At 41.0% G+C, this 20,057-nt stretch overlaps 2 protein-coding genes across 3 annotated transcripts; one reads left to right on the top strand and one right to left on the bottom strand.

The window, feature by feature from the left end:
- Window positions 1-2,125: 2,125 nt before the first annotated feature.
- FGB (fibrinogen beta chain) lies at window positions 2,126-10,591 on the top strand. Of its 2 annotated transcripts, XM_068403787.1 has the most exons (9): window positions 2,126-2,238; window positions 3,648-3,655; window positions 3,836-4,067; window positions 6,232-6,415; window positions 6,960-7,187; window positions 7,796-7,909; window positions 8,473-8,595; window positions 8,783-9,068; window positions 9,983-10,591. In XM_068403787.1, exons 1-9 carry the CDS (start codon window positions 2,164-2,166, stop codon window positions 10,209-10,211), a joined length of 1,479 nt encoding a protein of 492 aa, XP_068259888.1. In that variant the 5' UTR covers window positions 2,126-2,163; the 3' UTR covers window positions 10,212-10,591. The 2 variants fall into 2 exon arrangements, with proteins under 2 accessions (XP_068259888.1, XP_068259887.1); XM_068403786.1 differs by lacking the exon at window positions 3,648-3,655 and having other exon boundaries at window positions 3,864-4,067.
- A 1,859-nt stretch (window positions 10,592-12,450) lies between these two features.
- FGA (fibrinogen alpha chain) lies at window positions 12,451-19,363 on the bottom strand. Its single transcript, XM_068403904.1, has 6 exons — window positions 19,313-19,363; window positions 17,388-17,516; window positions 16,171-16,354; window positions 15,726-15,871; window positions 13,695-14,763; window positions 12,451-13,313 (listed from the first exon to the last, which is right to left on the bottom strand). Exons 1-6 carry the CDS (start codon window positions 19,361-19,363, stop codon window positions 12,604-12,606), a joined length of 2,289 nt encoding a protein of 762 aa, XP_068260005.1. The 3' UTR covers window positions 12,451-12,603.
- Window positions 19,364-20,057: the final 694 nt, after the last annotated feature.

The following is a 20,057-nucleotide window of genomic DNA, read 5'->3' as shown; positions in this document are numbered from 1 at the left end:
TAAAACTCTCCAGGCAAACCCTCTGCAGTGTAGACAAGGCCTCCGCTTACCAGATCAGCGGTCGCACGATCCGCGTCCTGGGGCATCTGCTCATTTGACACAAAGCTGCAAACCCGCTGTGGTATGACATACATGTGTTGTTCGTGGTAAATCCCCGGGGACACACAACCACCCAACTCTCTTGGTGAAGCCAATGAAAAGTACCAGAGCTGGGAGGGTCAAAGGCTGAGCTTCAAAGGGGAAATCCCATCTGAAGGCAGATGAAGCCTGTGGGTATCTCATGCTGGGACTCTACAGCTGGCTTGGGGGATCCCATGCCAATCCCCATCATCTGGTCCCCAACACCCTCTGCACAGACACAGCCATGCTTCTTCGTAGGGGGGCGAAGAGTACTTAATGCCTAAGGAGGGATACCATAAGTTACTGCAGAACACGGTGATGGTTTCAGAATGGATTTAGGACAAATATCGTACATTTAATTAAGATTTGTTTGGACTCAGCTAGGATAATTCAAGAGTAAGTTTCTAGCTCAGGGCCAGTGAGACCTTGTTTTAGTTCCACTGTACCACAAGCTACCCATAAGCCCTTGGCAAGGGTTCAGCATCACTATGTCCCTTCCTTATGTGTAAGATGAGGGTGACTGAACTTCCCTCAGAGGTACATGGCGGGGGAAACTGCATTTAAGGTTGGGACATGCCCAGAATCAGTGATAATATCTTGGCTAGCATCTTTAAGTGGAAATAATATGTTAATGATGTCAGTTTTGGCCTTAGGCAGATTTCTTTAATGCCTGTAGAGAGAAGTTTGTGTTCTCCCAAATCTAATAGTGTTGGTGATGTCCTCATGCAAGGGATCAAATTCAGTGCAGTAAGAGCTCCTTGAGCCTCGTCTGATTTTGTTTAATAATGAAGCTGTTTAATAATTAAACCAGTTAAGTTAAACAGTTTTCATTATTTCAGGAATCTCCATTTAGTTTACAAGAACTCTGACAAAAGCATGAATACAGGAAAAAAAGGGCTAAACCAAGCAATTTTAGCTGTTGTCGTCTCTGTTTATCACAAAATCTCCCACTCCATCAAGTTGCTCTTTGAAATGAAACCTCAGCCCATAGTTCACATCTCTTCCTGTCTTCAGACATTGATATGAATGACTTCAGAAAAGTGTGCTGGCCCTCACTTGGCACATTTTATTTAATTCATTATATTATGATCATTTATAATGCATAAGAAAATCACAGGATATGCAGACACTGAAATGTTAAAACTCTGCTAATATGAGGGCCATATTCTTGTAAAGCATCAGAAAGCATGTTTGAGTATTCCACTATGATCACAAATAACTTCATGCTATATTCATTTAAAAGATTATTAAAAATATTTAAATAATGTTTATGACATATACTTTTTGTATTAAAAAAGGAAAACAGCAAACTAATATGTAAAATTTAATTATTTTAATTCATTTAAAATGTTGTATTTCTAAAGTAATGGAATAGCATTGTTTTATACTTACAATATTAATCTGATCTTTAATCAGAGCTAACAACGTTTTCACACAAAATTATTAATGTAATGAACGTAATATACTCTTTTTTAATCTTGTACTTAAAGAAACCCAAAGGCTTGCATACCTATCCGGGCACCATCAGAACTATTTAGAAGAATGTAACAATCTGTATGATGTGAGTTTAATTAAGATTTAATATGATATTTCTGAAACATTCAGATTTTCAGCAGGGAGAAAAAAAAAGAGGTGTCATAGACTGTGACATCTGACCATGTTTCTTTTCTTTGGATGTTCACCTTTTCAGCTGTTTTAAAAGGCTTGTGATTTTTGAGAAAATGGTAACCTTGTGTAATCTGAGCAGGAGGTACTTTTAAGGATTTAAACATTTATTTGATGCCAGCATCAACAGAGGTCTCTGGGACATGTAGATAAGAGTTGTCCAGAGAAATTGCTCAACAACAAATGTATTCAGGCATGCAGTGAGGAGAAAGGTTGAATATTAACAGAGATACAGTGATTGCTCAGAGGGGTTGGTCCTATCACTGTCAAGCTGGGAAATGAGGGCTGCCGCCTGTATATATAGGAACAGGGAGGACCTCTCCCTGTCGGAGCTGCTGGTGGGAGAAGGTCACTGAGCTGCTCAAGCAAGCCAGGACCATGAAACTGCTCCTGCTCTTCCTGCTCTGTGTTGCCTCTGTGAAATCCCAGGGCGCTACTGACTATGACGATGAGGTTGTAATACTGATCATAATTAATAATAATAAGAGTAAAAATGATTAATTTTATTTAATTGCATGCATGACTTAGTTTATGGGAGTTAGCTAAGGTAGAAGCTGTGGGGAAAAATGATTCGTCCAGTGCGTGTTCTTTTTCCACGTGAAGTGTTCAAAGAAATAACCTTTGTATTATTTCTTCATGTATATGTAACTGCACAATATTTATTTTCTAGTTTTGGATATATTTTCTTCCTATTTCTTTTCTTTCTCTGTAGGGACTGCAGAATGTATGACGGTAAGATTAGTTACTTAGCTTAATTTGTTTAAGGATAATAATTTAGCAATATTGACATATGATGTTGAAGACAATTAATTTGTCAGGTGCAAAAAAGTGGAAATACGTAATTAATCGTATCCTGTCTCAAAGACAGTATAAACTTTTCTATGGATTCAGTAGACATCATTGAAAAAAAAAAATTAACTGCCAGATCAGATATCTTTACATTTGAAATGGAGAGGAAGCAATTGTTAAACAAAAAGGCAAACAAGGAGGATCAATCTAAAATAACAATTTAACCTATTTTGTTTAAAATAAGTTTGTTGTTTTAAACAAAAAAAAATTGTTTAAAATATTTTAATGGAAAATACAATTTAGTATCTCAGTACATTTTTTTGTATTTTGAAAATCCCTGCAACAATGAAATAGGTCAGGGTGATCAGAAATGAGATTTTTTTTCTGTTGTACAATCTAAGCGTTTGTGTCTGTACGTTGACTACTGATAAGACTACTATGCTAAGTAACTTTCAGCAATTTTGTGATTTGTATGCTGCCTACTTTTGAAAGCTTTTGAAACTACTTGAAGCCTCTGATCCTGGATCCTTACAAACGTTTGTTATTTGTAGCTAAGTCTGAGTGGGACTGGGATGGTCAAAGATTTTGATCCAGTTGTTCAAATAACAATTCAAATGGTATAGTTTCAACAACTGCTTAGGAACAAAGCCTGATTTTCTTGCTCAGCCTCTTAGACTTTCTCATTTCTGGCAGTGATGGGGAATGTATGCATGAGAGGGAGCTCTAAAAACCTACCCTGAGTGATTTTATTGAATGGTTTTCCTAATTCCGTCAGTTTATAGCTGGCTTGTGGCCTCAGACCTGATGATATATTTGACTGTGTCCTGTTTTTCTGAGACATTACAAATTTTCCGGTAGCCCAATGAAAAATTGGGACACTGATAACATTATGATAAATATTCTTCTTAGCCCCAACAATGTCTAATTACTCTTTTTTTTATATCTGACTACTTCAAGTTTCATGGTGCTTAGTGGCTCTGAACTATATAAACTTTATTCCTTGGTTAGAAAGAACTATTGAAATACTGTTTTGCTTTGGGTTGAAGGCTTTTTAGTTTGTTTGTATCTAGGAGGAGGGAGTGTGACTATTCTTACAAGGGAGGGCATACCAAAGACTTTTACATAATGTCAGTATAATATTTCCATTCTTGCTTTTTTCATGCCATTCCATGGTTTTCTTTGCTGTTTAAAATACTAAAGAGTGCTGAATGGATGCCTCCACCCTGTGCATAGCATTTCAAAATAGCAGTCCCAGACTCAGAGAGTTTCCTCTCCCCCTGGCTTTGCAGGACGACAGCCCCCAGCTCGGGGTTCGAGGCCACCGACCCGTGGACAAAAGGCGGGAAGCAGCCCCCACGCTCCGACCCGTGGCACCTCCCATCAGTGGAAGCGGGTACCAGCCCCGGCCCCCAAAGCGGGTGAAGCCGAGCGACAAGAAAGAACGTATCATCTACCCTGACGCTGGTGGCTGCAAGCATTGGGGAGAGGAGCTGGTGGGTGTCTGACCGTTGATGCAGCTGATAACAGACTGTCCTTTTCTTCTAGTGTGGCCAACACGGAGTTTTCTTCACCAAATAAGGGATGGTCGTTCAGTTAGAGCAGCCCAAGTTTGCATCTTTTTGCTTGATTTTTGTAGGACTGCATTCAGAAGAGTAATGCCACGGAGTCTGTGGGATTAGTCACAGTCAGACAGCCTACAGTGAAGGTGGGGAGATGAGATTTGAACTGTAAATGAGGAAAGGAAGTATCTATGGGTTAACCTACACTTTCCCCATTGCTTTGCATAGCTAATTATTAAGGACAGAAAAAAGCTCTGCAGAAGCGCTTGCATTTCAGATAATCTCGAGAAACCCTAGGGACCAAAAAATGTAATCACAGAATCACAGAATCACAGAATCAATCAGGTTGGAAGAGACCTCAGGGATCATCGAGTCCAACCGTTGCCCTTACACCACCCTGTCAACTAGACCATGGCACTAAGTGCCATGTCCAGTCTTTTCTTAAACACATCCAGAGATGGTGACTCCACCACCTCCCTGGGCAGCCCATTCCAATGTCTAATAACCCTTTCTGTAAAGAAATTCTTCCTGATGTCCAACCTGAACCTCCCCTGGCGAAGCTTGAGGCTGTGCCCTCTTGTCCTATCGCTAGTTGCCCGGGAGAAGAGGCCAACTCCCACTTCACTACAACCTCCCTTCAGGTAGTTGTAGACTGCAATAAGGTCACCTTGGAGCCTCCTCTTCTCCAGGCTAAACAACCCCAGCTCCCTCAGCCGTTCCTCGTAGGTCAGACCCTCCAGACCCTTCACCAGCTTGGTCGCCCTCCTCTGGACTCGCTCCAACACCTCAACATCTTTCTTGAAGTGCGGGGCCCAGAACTGAACACAGTACTCAAGATGCGGCCTCACCAGTGCCGAGTAGAGAGGGACGATCACTTCCCTAGACCGGCTGGCTACACTATTCCTAATAGAGGCCAGGATGCCATTGGCCTTCTTGGCCACCTGGGCACACTGCTGGCTCATGTTTAGCCGGCTGTCGATCAGCACCCCCAGGTCTCTTTCCACCGGGCCGCTTTCTAACCACTCTTCCCCCAGCCTGTAGAGCTGCATGGGGTTGTTGTGGCCGAAGTGTAAGACCCGGCACTTGTTCTTGTTGAACCTCATGCCGTTGGTCTCGGCCCATCTATCTAACCTGTCCAAATCCCTCTGTAGGGCCTTCCTACCCTCCAGCAGATCGACACTCCCACCCAGCTTGGTGTCATCTGCAATCTCCCCTGTCTGTCTTAAAATTTGTTTCAAACCGTAATTATAGTCTACCCTCAGCCACTGCCCCAGCTGTTACGGAAGAGCGTGCAAGTATGCTGAGATCTAGCATACTCTTCACTGCCTTGCAGTGGTCTATCACACTGTCCCTGCTGTGCTCTCTGACAGAAAATGCAAGCTGTAATGGTGTGTAGAGGCATCTTAGTGCCTGAGAGCAAATTTGAGTGTGGAGGTTTCCAACAAATGAAGTCTGTTAAAGCATAATGAATACATGATTGTGGTACAGAGTCACACTGCTGCCTGGGTATTTTGGTTCTCATGGGACTTCAGAATTTCCCACCTCTCTTTAAAACACTGTTGTCCTTGATGGTGCAGTGCTTGTTGCAGAAGCAATGGTACTCAGCTTCTCGAGGTGATGATAATATTTTAATGAAACGCACTTTGTTATCTCATGTGAGAGGTACATGCAACAAGATGTAAAGAACAAGGTTGATTCTCTGAGGCTAGTGAAAGAGGAAAGGAGAAGGTAAAAACATGCACAAGCAGCAGGTAGTTCCTGACAAGCTTTAATCATAGTTCAGGTGGCTTAACACCGTGAACATTTAACAGTGCAGAAAAGTGAAAAGCAGATAGTGGACCAAAAAAGTGTGAAGAGAGAGGGCTTTTCCTAAGAGCTTCAACAAAAGAGCCTTCCTGGGGGACTCAGGGCTCCTTCCTGCCCTTCAGACTGCAGCTTCTTCATAGAAGTTGAATGTGTTGAGTCCTTATCTAGATGCTTAAATATATGGTCTCACATTACTAACTATTCAGTGTGTTCCAAGGTATGGTCATTCACTGATGGGATTAGAAACTTTTTATCTTGACTTTTATTCACAGCCCTTTTTATTTTTTTTAAGGGAGTGCTGTGTCCAACTGGATGTGAGCTGCAAACTACCCTGGTAAAACAGGAAAAAAATGTGAAAGCAGTTGTTCGTGATCTCAAGGACAAAGTGAGCAAACTGTCTGAAACCTCTACAACTTTCTATGAATACGTGACTGTTCTAGACGATAAATTGGTGAAGAGGCAAAAACAAAGAAAAGGTATGCTATTTCTATGGACGATTGGTGTAAACAGTAGTGCAGTTCTATTGGCATTGCTACTGTTACTTGTTAGTGGGACTGCTTAAAAAAAAAAGCGGACTATTTAGCAAAGTTCCATTACCATGTCATCTTAAAAAATATCCTTTGAGAGAGGCAAAGGAATGGATCTCATACTAAAGCAAGATTCATATGAGGCCCCTAAATGTAGGGGTCGTGTGTTACCCTCCACCTGCTTTCCTATGTCAATCCAATCCCTTTATGGGCAGCTCCTGGCTTGGCACCATGGCTCTTTGGAAAGAAGGTAATTATAGTTCTTTGGCAGAATATAGCACCACTGACAAATCTACTAGCTAGTAGAGAAATAACAATACACATTGTACCACTTTGCACATTGTGGAAAGGTAAACAAAAGAAATGCATATCCTTCCTCCCCGCTAAGGAAAGAAGTGGCTTCTCAAATTGTGCTTACAGATTGCTCTTCATTATTTCATAGCTGGAAAACACGTTGAAAACTAATCTGCTTTTCATCTTTTTGCTTTTCTAGACAATGATGATATACTTTCTCAGTACAACACAGAAGTAGAATTGCATTATAATTATATAAAGGATAATCTGGACAACAACATCCCATCTAGCCTCAGGGTCCTCCGTGCAGTTGTGGATTCTTTACACAAAAAGATACAAAAACTAGAAAATGCCATTGCAACCCAGGTGGACTACTGCCGTTCCCCATGTGTTGTTTCCTGTAATATTCCAGTGGTTTCAGGCAAAGGTACTCATTTAACTATAACGACATCTCTTCTCCCATTTATATCACTGTGCAAATTGATAGATGCTTCATTCAATTGGTGTGAACATTCCTCTGAAGCCTGTGTCATTGATTAGGATAGCAGAAAAGATGGGAGGTGATCCTAAATGAAAAAAGTCTTTTATGGATGCCTGTACTTGTCAGACCAAAGATCCTCTTACCCAATATCAGTCTTCATTAGTGGCCAGTAGCAATATGTGCTTCAGGATCTTTGTAAGGTGGAGGTGATACATTTGTGACTATCATAGTTACATGTACCCTTGATTTTTTCAGTCAAGCAAAGTTCTTCTTTCACAGGCTCATCTAGTTCAAAAAGTCATTGGCAAATATGCAGTCTTCCATCACTCAGGTTGACCTTCTAGAAATTCCTGTTTGGAAAAGTAGAACAATGCAAGTGCACTATTCTTTCTTCCCTAATTCTTTCACATGATGTATCACAGAAATCAAAATGAAAGCAGAATTACATATATGTTTAAAATTGTTCCCTTATAATCAGCAAACTGAAGGATAAGAAGATTGTTGAAGAAGTTCAGAGCTCTTTCAGTAACAGTGTCTCTGGTTTATTCTTGCAGAATGTGAGGATATTATCAGAAAGGGAGGTGAGATATCTGAAATGTACCTCATCCAGCCAGATCCTTTCGCCAAACCATACAGAGTATACTGTGACATGCAAACAGATAATGGAGGTTAGTGTGAAATAACTATGTTGTTAAAATATTAATTAATATGGATGCTACAAAAAATCATATTAGTAATTTGCATTTTATGCAAACTAATATGGAGTTATAACTTTTGTAATTACCTGAGTATTAGTCTGATTGACTCATCCAGAAAAGTCTTGTTGGTCCCCTTCAGATGCACAGTAGGATACTTCTACAATGAAAATGAAAATAAATTGCTGGGATGGGGTTGGTAAATACAAACATATCTTACTATGACTAGAATGGACAACATATAGGTGGGCAGGCAAGGAGAGCCTGGCTCATTTCTTAGCCTGCTACTATGCGCTAGACAAAAGACCAGGGCAGTCCTTCAAGTTCTGCTTTTTCCACCTTTCCTTATGAAGCAAGGCACTACTTGAGTATGAGTAAAAATGGCAAGGCTGAGCTCATAAACAGTGAAAATTCAGACCTGCTGCAAGGAAGCCATATGCTCTGTTTGTCTTGAGATGAAGATAAAAGGGCTGTATCTTAACGTTTCATGCTCCTTTCTTAATGGCGATTTAATCTAAATACTGTCACTCCTGCAGGCTGGACTTTGATTCAGAACCGCCAGGACGGCAGTGTTAATTTTGGAAGAGTATGGGATCAATATAAAAAAGGATTTGGAAATGTTGCAAAGAGTGGAGGGAAGAACTACTGTGATACACCAGGTAAAACTGCTGGGCATGAAACTTGCAGAGCTCTTCTTACTGAAACTGTTTTCTCATATTTCTTGAAGATCTTTAATTTTTTTAAAATTAACTAATCCACTTTGGCAGACATGTAGGCAAATCATAAAGTTGTCTTGGAGTATATTGTGAAGTCTATTTCACAGAGCTCTCACTTGTTGCTTCTCAGGTGAATATTGGCTTGGAAATGACAAGATCAGCCAGCTTACCAAAATAGGGCCCACTGAAGTTTTAATTGAAATGGAGGACTGGAATGGCGATAAAGTATCAGCTCATTATGGAGGTTTCACCATACAGAATGAAGGAAACAAGTATCAGCTTTCAGTTAGTAACTACAAAGGCAATGCAGGCAACGCGCTAATGGAAGGAGCTTCACAGCTGCATGGAGAAAACAGGACAATGACAATTCACAACGGCATGTTCTTCAGTACTTACGACAGAGACAATGATGGATGGTGTGTACTTGCATTAGACATTTAAAAAAATGATATATCGGGCTTATGTCTCTGCTTAAAATAGAGCTAAACATAGAATATTGATTTTGCTGTTAGTTTTCATAGCAGTTCATAGTATCTTAAAATGTGTTTTCTCCCTGCAAGTTACCAGTCAAATGTCCATGTCATTTCCTTCATGTAGCCAAAGGCCGAATTGGCATAGCCAAGGGCAAGTAAAACTGTATTTTAGGATAATGCTGCTCCACAGCCAAGTGAGAAGCAAGCACACTGAATTTTATTGATTCCATGAATGGTGTTACCATAGACAAATCAGCAAATTTGGATGCAATATATTCATTGTCAGAGACTGATTGTGGCTGCGCTGAGGACACTGTCTTGCTTAAGTAGGAATATTGGTATTCACTCCAGTAATACATAATGGGTACTGAGGAAAGAGACAGGTAGCACGTCGTATTACTCAGAAGACAGGAGCTCAGTTCTAAAGTACATAATTCAGCACTGTATCTCTACACTATGTGCTATGTCTTTATCTTAACACCTGATTACATATTCATGAATAAAGGAATTGTTTAGATTGGGGAAGACATACATTTCTCATTGTTTTATATCTTTAAATTCCATTGATATTGCAATTATCATTATGAACTGCAAGTAATTGTAGTTACCAACCAGTAAACTAAAATGACATTCCCAAAGAGATGCAGCTAAAATTTTACTTGTTTTTCTTAGCTGCTTCACCTTCCAAGTGCACCATGTAGCACACACTTGTGATGGTCAATTTTCTACAAAAAGTTCAGAGAGGATTTTAAACGTTTATTATGGTTTGTAATTTCAGTACAGGGGCAGGTGTATGTACTCTGTTGATCTGCTTACTGTTCATCTGTCACTCTTAACACTTGCTTTTCCCTCATCAGGTTAACTGCAGATCCAAGAAAACAGTGCTCCAAACAAGATGGTGGTGGATGGTGGTACAACCGCTGCCACTCGTCCAACCCCAACGGCAGATACTATTGGGGAGGGACCTACAGCTGGGATATGGCAAAACATGGTACAGATGATGGTGTTGTATGGATGAACTGGAAAGGGTCATGGTATTCAATGAAGAAGATGAGCATGAAGATCAGGCCATACTTTCCACATTAACCATTATCAAAATGTCCAGAATCAGGGATTTTCTTTTAATATTTTTACTTGGTTATCTCTTTAGGCACAGTATTCAGGCTTGTCTTTACATATGAGAACCAAATATGTATGTACGAGCATATTGTGACCTGAAGTGAAAAGCTATGTATGTCAACTGTAAATCAAAATTTGACCAATGAGAATAACTCAGAAGTGTATTTTGTTCCATTTTTCATTTGTTCACAAGACAGAAGGAATTAGCATAGAATAACGCTTATTAAAAAAAAAAAAAAACCCGACTTGTTTCACTCTTTTACAAAGGACTTCTATACCACATTTGAAGAGGGAGAGGATTATTTTTAAATGTTTTCTAAAAATTAAATAAAGCCTTAAAAACTAAAGTTTTCTTCACATGATTCCAAAGTATTTATGCATTATCCAAGGAGAAGCAAACACATTCCACCAAATGAGGGATGGTATTTTTCTCTTATATCTTAAAGGTACAGTAACTACCTGCGTGACAAGTTGAGAAGGAATAAAGTGAAAAGATACTATCCAACAAACGGGTAGGTCACCGGTCAGTTCAAATCCTGTATGCTGGATAAAATATGCCCTTTCCTGGGACCTGGCTCACATGTTGTGCCTCATAATACCCCTTCCACCATCTCACATCCTTTTATCATAGAACAAAATACAGTGTTAGAAGACCTGGCTGGTATGTCTTTCACACAATCACTATTGTGGGACTAGAGCAACCAGTGACTCCAATCATAGGGTAGGTGGAGGTTGGGTATTTCATCGAAGCTAGTGGTCTAGGCTCCCTCTGTAGCTGGGAGCAGAGGTGGTCCCAAAGACAGGACTTCCCAACCCTAGTAGGCAGGATCAACCATCTCTCAGAGGGGACTGCCTTCCTCTACAGAGGAGGGGACCCAGATCACTAGTGATAGATGGATTCCCATCTGAAACTTCTCATGTTGATTTAACCTGTGGACCCCAGGAGGACAAGGAGGAGACATCATGGTGGCACCTCACTACAGGAGCACAAATGTTCAGCATCCCCACCAGCAGGCTTCCACTGAGGCTAGGGAACAAAAAGACAAGGTGGAAAGCAGAAGCACCTTTTCCAAAAGCACAGAGATTTCTCCGCACATGCCTGTAAAGATGTCTTTGCTCTTCAGCAAACTCTCTAAAAATGTTAGACAGTGACTGTGTTTGAGAAGCACTAGAAAAAAGGCTAAAAGTGAGCTGCTTTGCCAGTATTTGTTTTCATACCATTGTTAAATGGTATGAAAATTGCTGGCCAGTGAGATTGGAGGCAAAGATGTTTGCTCATGCTTGTTTCTCAACAGAAGCACAGAAATATTAAACAGAGTAAATACTTGTGTAATTTTATGTCATAAGGTATAAAGGTAAATACAGCACGTTCTTGTGTAATTGTGTAACTGATATAACTGGTTTTCCATGCAGCCAGCTTTTTGGTAAGAAATCCTTAAAACACACTGACAGCAAGTTGCTGATTTAAACCCCTTATCTGTAGAAGAATCCTTGCTTGACACCTGTTCCAAAAAATATTCTAAACCAAGGAAATATATACTATAGCCATCCAGGTGCTCCTCATCTTGCTTGTGCTGATTACAGTCATAACCTTTTAGTGGTCACTAGAAAACAACAGCCTGTTTTGGGAGTTGTATTTTGATGAGTTGTCATGAACTGTCTTATTTTGAAAGCTACAGTACGCCTGATAAACTATCTAGAATTCATCAATGGGATGGAAGGTCTACCTCCATATTTGTAAAATCAAAGCTTTGGAGATCCTTAAAAGTCAGTCCTAAAATGCAAGCATCATTTATCAAAGTGTACTCCATGTTAGGTGTGTGGCAAAAGTGAGAACCCAAACCACCCATGGCTCTGCCTGAGAACTGACTCCTGCCACTGTTGGGCTCTCCTCGAAATGGAAATAAGACGAGATGGCCCAGAAATGTGACTGTCAAACTCGATCAGACTTTCACGGTTCACTTTAGTGGAGGCAGGAGTTCGTGGTGAACATACTTCTAAATTCTTTTACTTCTTTAAAATGGTTAAACAAAGTAAATAATTCAAATTGTAAATATTTTTATCTCTAGACAAGTTGTGAGCTGCCAAAGACATAGACATAGACAAAGGTATAGTCAGAGACATAGACGAGGTTTATATAAAAAGGGTTTTAAAATCAATATTTCCTTCAAAAAGTTTGTCAGTTATAAATAAGATGAAAAAACTATTTTGTTAATAATTAATCAGTGTTTATTTTTTAAGCCACAGATGTGTCCAGTTGCCTTCAAATTCACAGGGTAAAGGTACATCATGCACATATATATTAAAAAAAAATCCTTTCAACTTGTAGTTGTAGCATATATATTAAAAGCCTGTCTTTCTACAGGGTTTCTATGGGCCTGATTTTCATTCTAACAATTTTGAGGGAATAGTCAGATGCTCTAAATGGCAGCCAGACCACGCCATTTTCAATCTCATAAGGAATGTTGTACCTGGGGTCATAGTGGCCCCCCAGGTAGTAAATGCCATTGAGGTTGGCTGCCTGGCAGCTGTTGTACCACCAGCCACCGCCGTACATCTCCGCGCAGCTCTCCTCCCAGCGGTCCTGGTCCCGGTCGAAGGTGCTGAACCGCATCTGGGCATGGGATGTGTATTCGGTGCCCTCCTCCAGCCAGCCTGCGATCAGCGCGTCCCCGGCAGTCCCCTCATAGGAGGACACAGCAAGGGCATACCCTTCTGCTTCAGACCCTACCTGTATGATGTATTCTGCATACACAGCATTTCCATCCCAGTCCTCTAACTCTACCCGAAGGAGAGTATCGTTCTGAGTCAGCAAGTGTATGTTTTCATTGCCCAGCCAGAACTCTCCTCGCCCTCTGCCATCCACGCTGCCGAAACCTCTCTTGTAGTCTTGCCAGGTCCTGTTAAAATTCACTGATCCATCCATTCTCTGTTGGATCAATAGCCATCCTCCCAAAGTGGTCTCTTGGTCGCAATAAACTGACAAAACCTTATTGGATCCCGCTGGCTTGATTTTGAAAATGCCACTTTTAGCACCAAAAGTGTGTTTCTGGCGGATATCATCACAGTCTAAAAAGAAAAGTTGATCTGGTTTGACGGGAGTTATCAGCAAAATTTAATAAAAGGTTCAGAGGAATCCAAGTACCAATAGCTCTGAGGAAAATTGTTAAACACATCTTGGACTACACTAGGTATAGTGACAGGCAACATTAAAAAGAATTTCAGAAAACAAAACTTTATATACTTCTTAAATTGTGAATTGTCTATGTAATACCCGAGTATTTATGAAATATTTTCCTTTTTGTTTCCAAGGTGGCAACAAACAGACACAGTGCTTGCATTTTATCATCAAACTGTTGTACTGCAATATCTAAAACCAATGCGTCAGCTTGGTTACAGATGGAGTTTGCCTCCACTGCCTCAATAACTACTTCCATCATGCCTGTGTACCTTTCCCAGTGTTGGCTGTCCTTTGCTTCACTCCTGACGATCTGAAGCTGCGTGCCTGAAAGTCTGGGGTATCCTCTGCACTCTGATCATGTTGCACCCCACCTAGCTGCTCAGTTATTTCACGAGTCTTTAGTGATTTGGTTTCGAAAGTGGAGCCTCCCTTGTTGAAACTAGAAGAGCTGCTGGTCACTACAGTCTTGGAGTGACTTGCACTGCCAGATGGGAATCCAGATGGCTGAAGGTGAAGTCCTCCAAAGTCATCTTCTTCCTCCTCTCCTAAGTCTGTAAATTTGCCTTTCCCTGAATGACTGTATGCTCCAGTACCTAAGTGGCTACTGCCTGTGCCAGTTACGTGGCTGCTAGTTGAAATGCTGCTAGATCCGCTAAAGTGCCTATTAGCATTGGATGGAGAGTCAGGAGTAAAAAATGACTCTAGCTCAGGGAATAACCCCTCTAGCTTGTGTAATTCATCCGTCCCACCAACATGGTACATGCTCCCTTCCCCTCCAGTGCTTCCTGCTCCTTGTAAATAAGAGCAGTCTGAGCCATCAGAAGAAACCATTTTTTCAACTACTTCTTCTCTAGGGCCATCAGGTCCAGTGACAAATTTTGTGGTGGTAGTTTTGGTGCATCTACGAACAGTGGAGGAGGTTTTGTCTCCCAGACTAAGTGTTTCTCTCCCATGAGTAGGAGTGACTAATTTGCTGGTGTGTGAAGGTCCATCCCCTCTCGATTCTGCTATGTGATACCGGCTGTCGCCTCGGGAGGGGTTCTTGTCTGTTTCTGATCTTTCTAATACTACTTGCATCTGCCTGATGTTATTAATTATGTTCAGAGCTTGCATTTCTGGCAGAGGCTTATGCTTAAAATGCTCAGGAACATCCGAGTCCTTAAGTGGCCTCATTTTCAGTGTGCTCAAGGTGGTGGCTTGAAGCTCTGGGTGCAAGTTGATGGAGTTGGCTTGGGTAAGTTGCTTCTGGATGTTGTCGTAGCTTTCTTTGTCCACCTGGTAATCAAAACTTCTAGCACAGGTTCCTTTGCAAGCTCGTATCTTAATATCAATGTCCACCTACATAAACAGAGAGAAATAATTTGGTTAGGGAGCTTTCCTGACTTTCTCAAGGAAGTGTATCCTTTAACTGGACTGGGGAAAGGTGGGAGCTGCCCTGGTACCCCCCACCTACAGCTGAGCTTTTCCAAAGCTCAGTTTTGAAATCATCCCTGGTTTTACTTCCGCTGTAAATACAACACATGCAATAGTACAGTGCACATGAGCTCCATGGAGAAGTACATTGTAGCACGTTCCCAACCTTTGCTCCCTTTATTTTCAGGGCATAGGGATGTCTTCCTGGGTTTGAAGGGAGTGCTGCAGAGCTGGGCACACTCCCTGGGGACCTGGGCAGAAACAGGTCCTCCAAGGAGAGGGAGAGACACTGAACTTGTCCCAGAGCCTGTCATGGCCCTGCTGTGAGGCCTGCCATCCTGCACGTACCACTGTTTTCCCAAATGATCCAAAAGCTGGATCTCTGATCCAGGGATCAAAATGGGCTTTTGAGCAAAACCGTTTGTGCCAGGACTTTTCCTTGCATTACCACCAGAAGAATTGTCTGCAATCTGGGAACACGGGCTCTAATGCCAGCACTGGCTGTGGGCGGCGGTGACAGCACCAGGGAAGGAGAGGGCACGTCCCCCTCATCCTAGCTGCTCAGCAGCTCCTTACAGGAGGAGAAACACCTCATACAGAGCCAATTATCAGCAGATATAACATCCTTGCTGCCTGTCTGAGAGCAGAAGCAGCAGATGGGACCAGGAGTCTTCCTGAGCTCACATTGGTTCCCACACAGCAGGAAAAGAAAACCAATCTGCACAGAAAGCAACTCATTTGGGTATTTGCCTCAGCAGGTCAGATCCTGTGAGAGCTGCATCATGTTTTCTCCCAGAGGGAGCCCTGCTCACCATGTACAGTACAATGGATTGACCCTCTTTCTGTAGCTAAGCTCTGGAAAGAATGGGAGTTAGGTAGCTACCTACCTCCAAGCGCTTCATCTCCACCACCTGTTCCTGGATGCTGCTCTGCAGAGCTTTAATTCTGTTGAGTTGAGTGACAACTCTCTGCTTTAATGTCACAATTTTCCGCCTCAGTTCTCCTGACACGTGACCGTAATTCTCATCAATCTCTGAAACAGAAATGCATCACAGTCACCTATGCATGTGTGATTTTCTTTCCTAAAAGAGTAGCATATTTTAAAATATGTAAAGAAAACATGTCATTAAGAACATATTTCTCATAGTACTAAGCAGGTAAAAATTACATTAGTTTTTACTAGTTAACAGTTAAAGAGTCTTGTATTACTATGTTTATTCTGGCTCTTGATAATAAGGTCCAGTGCAGCATATATTTTCACTACACATTGCTTATGCACAAAAAAAATAATAATTCAGCAACGGATAATAAACCTGGGTGCAAGATACTCACTCTGAGCACTGTCCAGGTTTGGTTTCAGTACATTTACCGTTTCCACAATTATCCGATTGGATTTTTTATAGTTGTTTTGATTTTCTGCGAGCAGCTTCTTGATTTTGTCTATTCTGTGACTATAATCCTGGTCCGTTTCATCAATCAGTCCTTGCATTCTGCAGCCTGATGGACATTTTGTACCCTAAGATTGGAAGAGGGAAATAATTGTGTTAAAATATTCACGAATAAACCTTTTTTTAACATTATGTTTTCAAACTTTTGGCCAACACTGAAAACACATTAAAAAAAATTTAGGGCAAGATTCTGCCAGTTCTCTTTAGATGTCCTGTGTTATTCATACAATGACTTCTCCAAGGACTTGTGTGACTTATAGCAAGCCACCTGGGGACTGCCTTTACCTCCTATGCCTTTGACACTGGTGGGATGGAATCAGTGAAGCGCGTCCTCGGAAACCTGCCATAAAGGGAGGATCAAGTAAACCCTTAATTTTCCCTCTCCTCTGTTCCTCAGGGATGAAATTATATATATATATATTCCAAAGGACTGCTGTAAGGAGAAATTTGTTGGCCAGTTTGAGCAAGGATATCAGAGGCCAACGTATTTAAGCAAAATTTTCCTCAGAAAAGCTTAATCTTCTTACAGACTAAAGCTCTTTGCCAAGATTTCATCAAATAAATGTAACATAGAGATGGGCTGAGATGCAAGAGAAAGACAAATTAACAGTTTATACACAAAGACATCCAGTCAATCATTACAAATCTTTTACGGAACATTTTGTCATCAGACTTCCTAAAAAGTAACTAGTGAAGTGTAAGTTTTTTCTAGCTATTTCTTTTCTTTGTCTTTCTTTCTGGTGCCCTTCTCTTGCCAAATCCAAAAGTGGCAATATCAAAATTCTGAAAAGAAATCCTTCTTATTTTTTTCTAGGAATACATTTCTTTTATTTCATCTTTCTTTTCCAGACTTACTTTCCCTTCCGATTCTGCACCCCTGCAAATTACGTTCTCCCTCTTTCTTTCCTCTCATGTTTTTCTTTCTTTGTTTTCCGCAGGAGATCTCTCCAGGCTGCCCCCACATGAAACATTACCTGTCCTCCCTCAGACCCAAAGCCCAACCGCGTGCTGGCTGCACGGCACCCATTGTAGTGGTCCAGCTGAGGTCCATGCATGCCCTACTGATGGGCACCACTTTCGCCCCCAGAGCTCCTTGCTCACCCAGTCATCGTCCGCACAGACGGGCCAGTTCTTCTCATACTGGCAGGTGGACTGGGACATGTGCTCCACAATCCTGGGACCACGCACTCCTGCACCCTCCTTTTCAAAGGTAGTTTCTCCATCTTGTGCCTGCCAGCAGATAAAGGGGGAAAAGCAAAACCAAGATTAACTAAACAGCTGCCAAGAGAACAGAAACATGATGCTGACATCCTCAAACACTCAGTGGCATAGCTGACATGTGGAAATTACAGCCATCTGGAAAGCATCACACAGAACAGTGCAAGGATTTTATTCCTGACATTTCTTGAAAGATATGATTTTTTTAGTTTTGTCAGAATAAAGCTTTTCTTCTCTTAAAATTAATGCTGCTATGTAGGGATCTGGTGATGCTCAGGATATATTATGATAATATAATTCCACAGAAATCTTTTGTTCTGTGTGTAAATATAATATTAACGTGAAATTAGATTGCAACTGATTAACTTAAAGCAAATACTTAAAAAGTCCAATGTTCTATTTCCATTTGCTGCAATCTCCCTAAATTTCTCATTCTACCACCTTCAGTCTACACAAAACAGGCTTAAAGATAGTTTTCCCATTAGTGTTTCTTATGTTAATCACAGTTGCTAGCTGTAAGCTTGTAGCACTGTGTTGCCTGGCATAAAGAGCAAGAAAGCTAATAACATCATAACAAAAATAATCATGTCAGTGATGGATGGATTCCACTGTGCTAATGGAAAAAAGACAAACAAATATACTGAGATTTTCTTCAAAACTGAGAAGCAAAAGTGCATATATACAGGCTAATTCTAAGCCAAAACACTGTAAAGATTCCTACTGTGTTATTGCTCAGTAAAGGTCTGGAAAATAAATCTTTTTCATAAAAGAAAGCCCTGTTTTAGGGCTTGAGATGTAATTAGGTCTGACTGGACTCGTCTGCACACCTTATGTTCTTTTCAAGCAGCATAATTAATGCTTGAAAAGGTTAATGATTAATTATTATTGTGATTAATGATCAATTCTGAGGCAGATAAACTTTTCCTAGTTCTAGTCTCCAGGACCAGAACCTCAGCCCTGGGGAACTGGAATGTCATTATTAAAATCAGATGGTTTGATTCATCCTGAGGATCTGGTCGAAGTGCCTCTTAAATGTAACATATAAAAACTTTACTTTTAGGTGGTCTGTGCCCTTTCAGCATTGACAGCTCCAATATGACTGCTTCTGTTTCATCACATCTGCTTCCTACAATTTCTGTCATTTGTTAAATCATGCACATCCTTCAAAAAACAGTCACAAAGAGAAACATAAAGAATGTAACATTACGGCCTAAGATTATTGCCTAAGACCTCAGTGAGAAAACAGCAAGGTTACAGCATAGTTGAAAATGAAGTCTACCTCTTTCATTATCTAAAAATTGATTCTTACTCATCTCTAGTTTAACCTGATGTTGCTGCCACAGGAATCCTTGGGTTCTAATGTGTATTTTATAATAAAAGTATTGTGTGTCATTTGTAGGTGGAAAACCCTGCTGAAGTACCATCCAAAAGAGAGTAGAGTTCATTCTTATAAGCATGAAAATTCCTGAGTGGCTGGACCCACTAGCATCCAGTCAGTTAGGTTTAAGACTTACAGCATCACCGATGAATCTATGAATTCGTGTTAATGCATCTGCTTTGCTGGTCCTGAAGCCAGGCAGATTCAGCAAAACTGAATTAAGCAAAACTAGAGAGCTGGATACTCAAGAACTACCGATGAAAGTTCAGCAGTGAAGTGGTTACAGTACGCTTGTGCTACGTGTGTGCATTGAATTTTACGAGCTAGGTGACAGCCAAAATGTATCTATCATCTAATGAATGAACATTAAATAAACGCTCATTCTTCAAAAGAGAAAGATATGAAAAGAATCAAGTAAGCAAACTCATACCCAGGCTAAGTTGAGGCACAGCAATGCACAGAGGATCCTCACTGATGTCATCTTCAGGAGAAGAGCGAACAAAACTCTGATTGAAAGGATACTCTTCACCGGTCTTTTGGTGCAATTTAAACCTTAATGCAAAGCTGAGATTAATCATTATGCTCCCTTCTGTTTGGAGACAAAACATGCCAAATGCTCCCCCCTTAGGTGATTACCTAAGGCCTCTTGCACAAGTTCCTGGTGTTATTTGCTCCAGATAAGTTTGTACAACAACAACGTGCGGGTAACACCATGTATTCCAGTAAAAAAAATCTGTCTAAAGCTTAGTTTCTCGTAACTGGATCTTCATCGAAGATGTATGCAGGACCTAGTGCGATCCAGTAATACTTATCTGCTTGAGGACACACACTCTGGGCAATGGGCATTTAGCTCACATAATCAAAGAGTTGATATTTGGAAAAGGAAGTCATTGGTTTGACCTTTCTGTGAGACTGTGTTCCACTGCTGTGAAATCCACCGGCCTTTCCAAAGCAAGTAAGATAGGCTGATACAGTCTATCTGTGACCATGTGGTCATCAACCAAAACTAATTCCTGAGGTCTGCAGAGCTCAGTTTACATGCATTTTTACAGATGGACCTTACTGGTGTTTGTATAATGCATGATGTGTTTCACAGAATCACAGAATCAACCAGGTTGGAAGAGACCTCAGGGATCATCGAGTCCAACCGCTGCCCCTACACCACCCTGTCAACT

This window comes from Nyctibius grandis, chromosome 6 (assembly GCF_013368605.1).
Source record: "Nyctibius grandis isolate bNycGra1 chromosome 6, bNycGra1.pri, whole genome shotgun sequence".
Taxonomy (NCBI): domain Eukaryota; kingdom Metazoa; phylum Chordata; class Aves; order Nyctibiiformes; family Nyctibiidae; genus Nyctibius; species Nyctibius grandis.
Note: the sequence above shows the minus strand (reverse complement) of the source record. Positions and strands in the feature narration are given on the sequence as shown.

Coding starts and splice junctions, on each gene's coding strand:
- FGB (XM_068403787.1), top strand. CDS start 2,164: ATGAAACTGCTCCTGCTCTTCCTGCTCTGTGTTGCCTCTGTGAAATCC. Junction 4,068..6,231: donor AGCATTGGGGAGAGGAGCTG/GTGGGTGTCTGA, acceptor ATTTTTTTTAAG/GGAGTGCTGTGTCCAACTGG. Junction 6,416..6,959: donor GAGGCAAAAACAAAGAAAAG/GTATGCTATTTC, acceptor TTGCTTTTCTAG/ACAATGATGATATACTTTCT.
- FGA (XM_068403904.1), bottom strand. CDS start 19,363: ATGACATCAGTGAGGATCCTCTGTGCATTGCTGTGCCTCAACTTAGCC. Junction 17,517..19,312: donor TGTGCCTCAACTTAGCCTGG/GTATGAGTTTGC, acceptor ATCTGCTGGCAG/GCACAAGATGGAGAAACTAC. Junction 16,355..17,387: donor TCTGTGCGGACGATGACTGG/GTGAGCAAGGAG, acceptor TTCCAATCTTAG/GGTACAAAATGTCCATCAGG.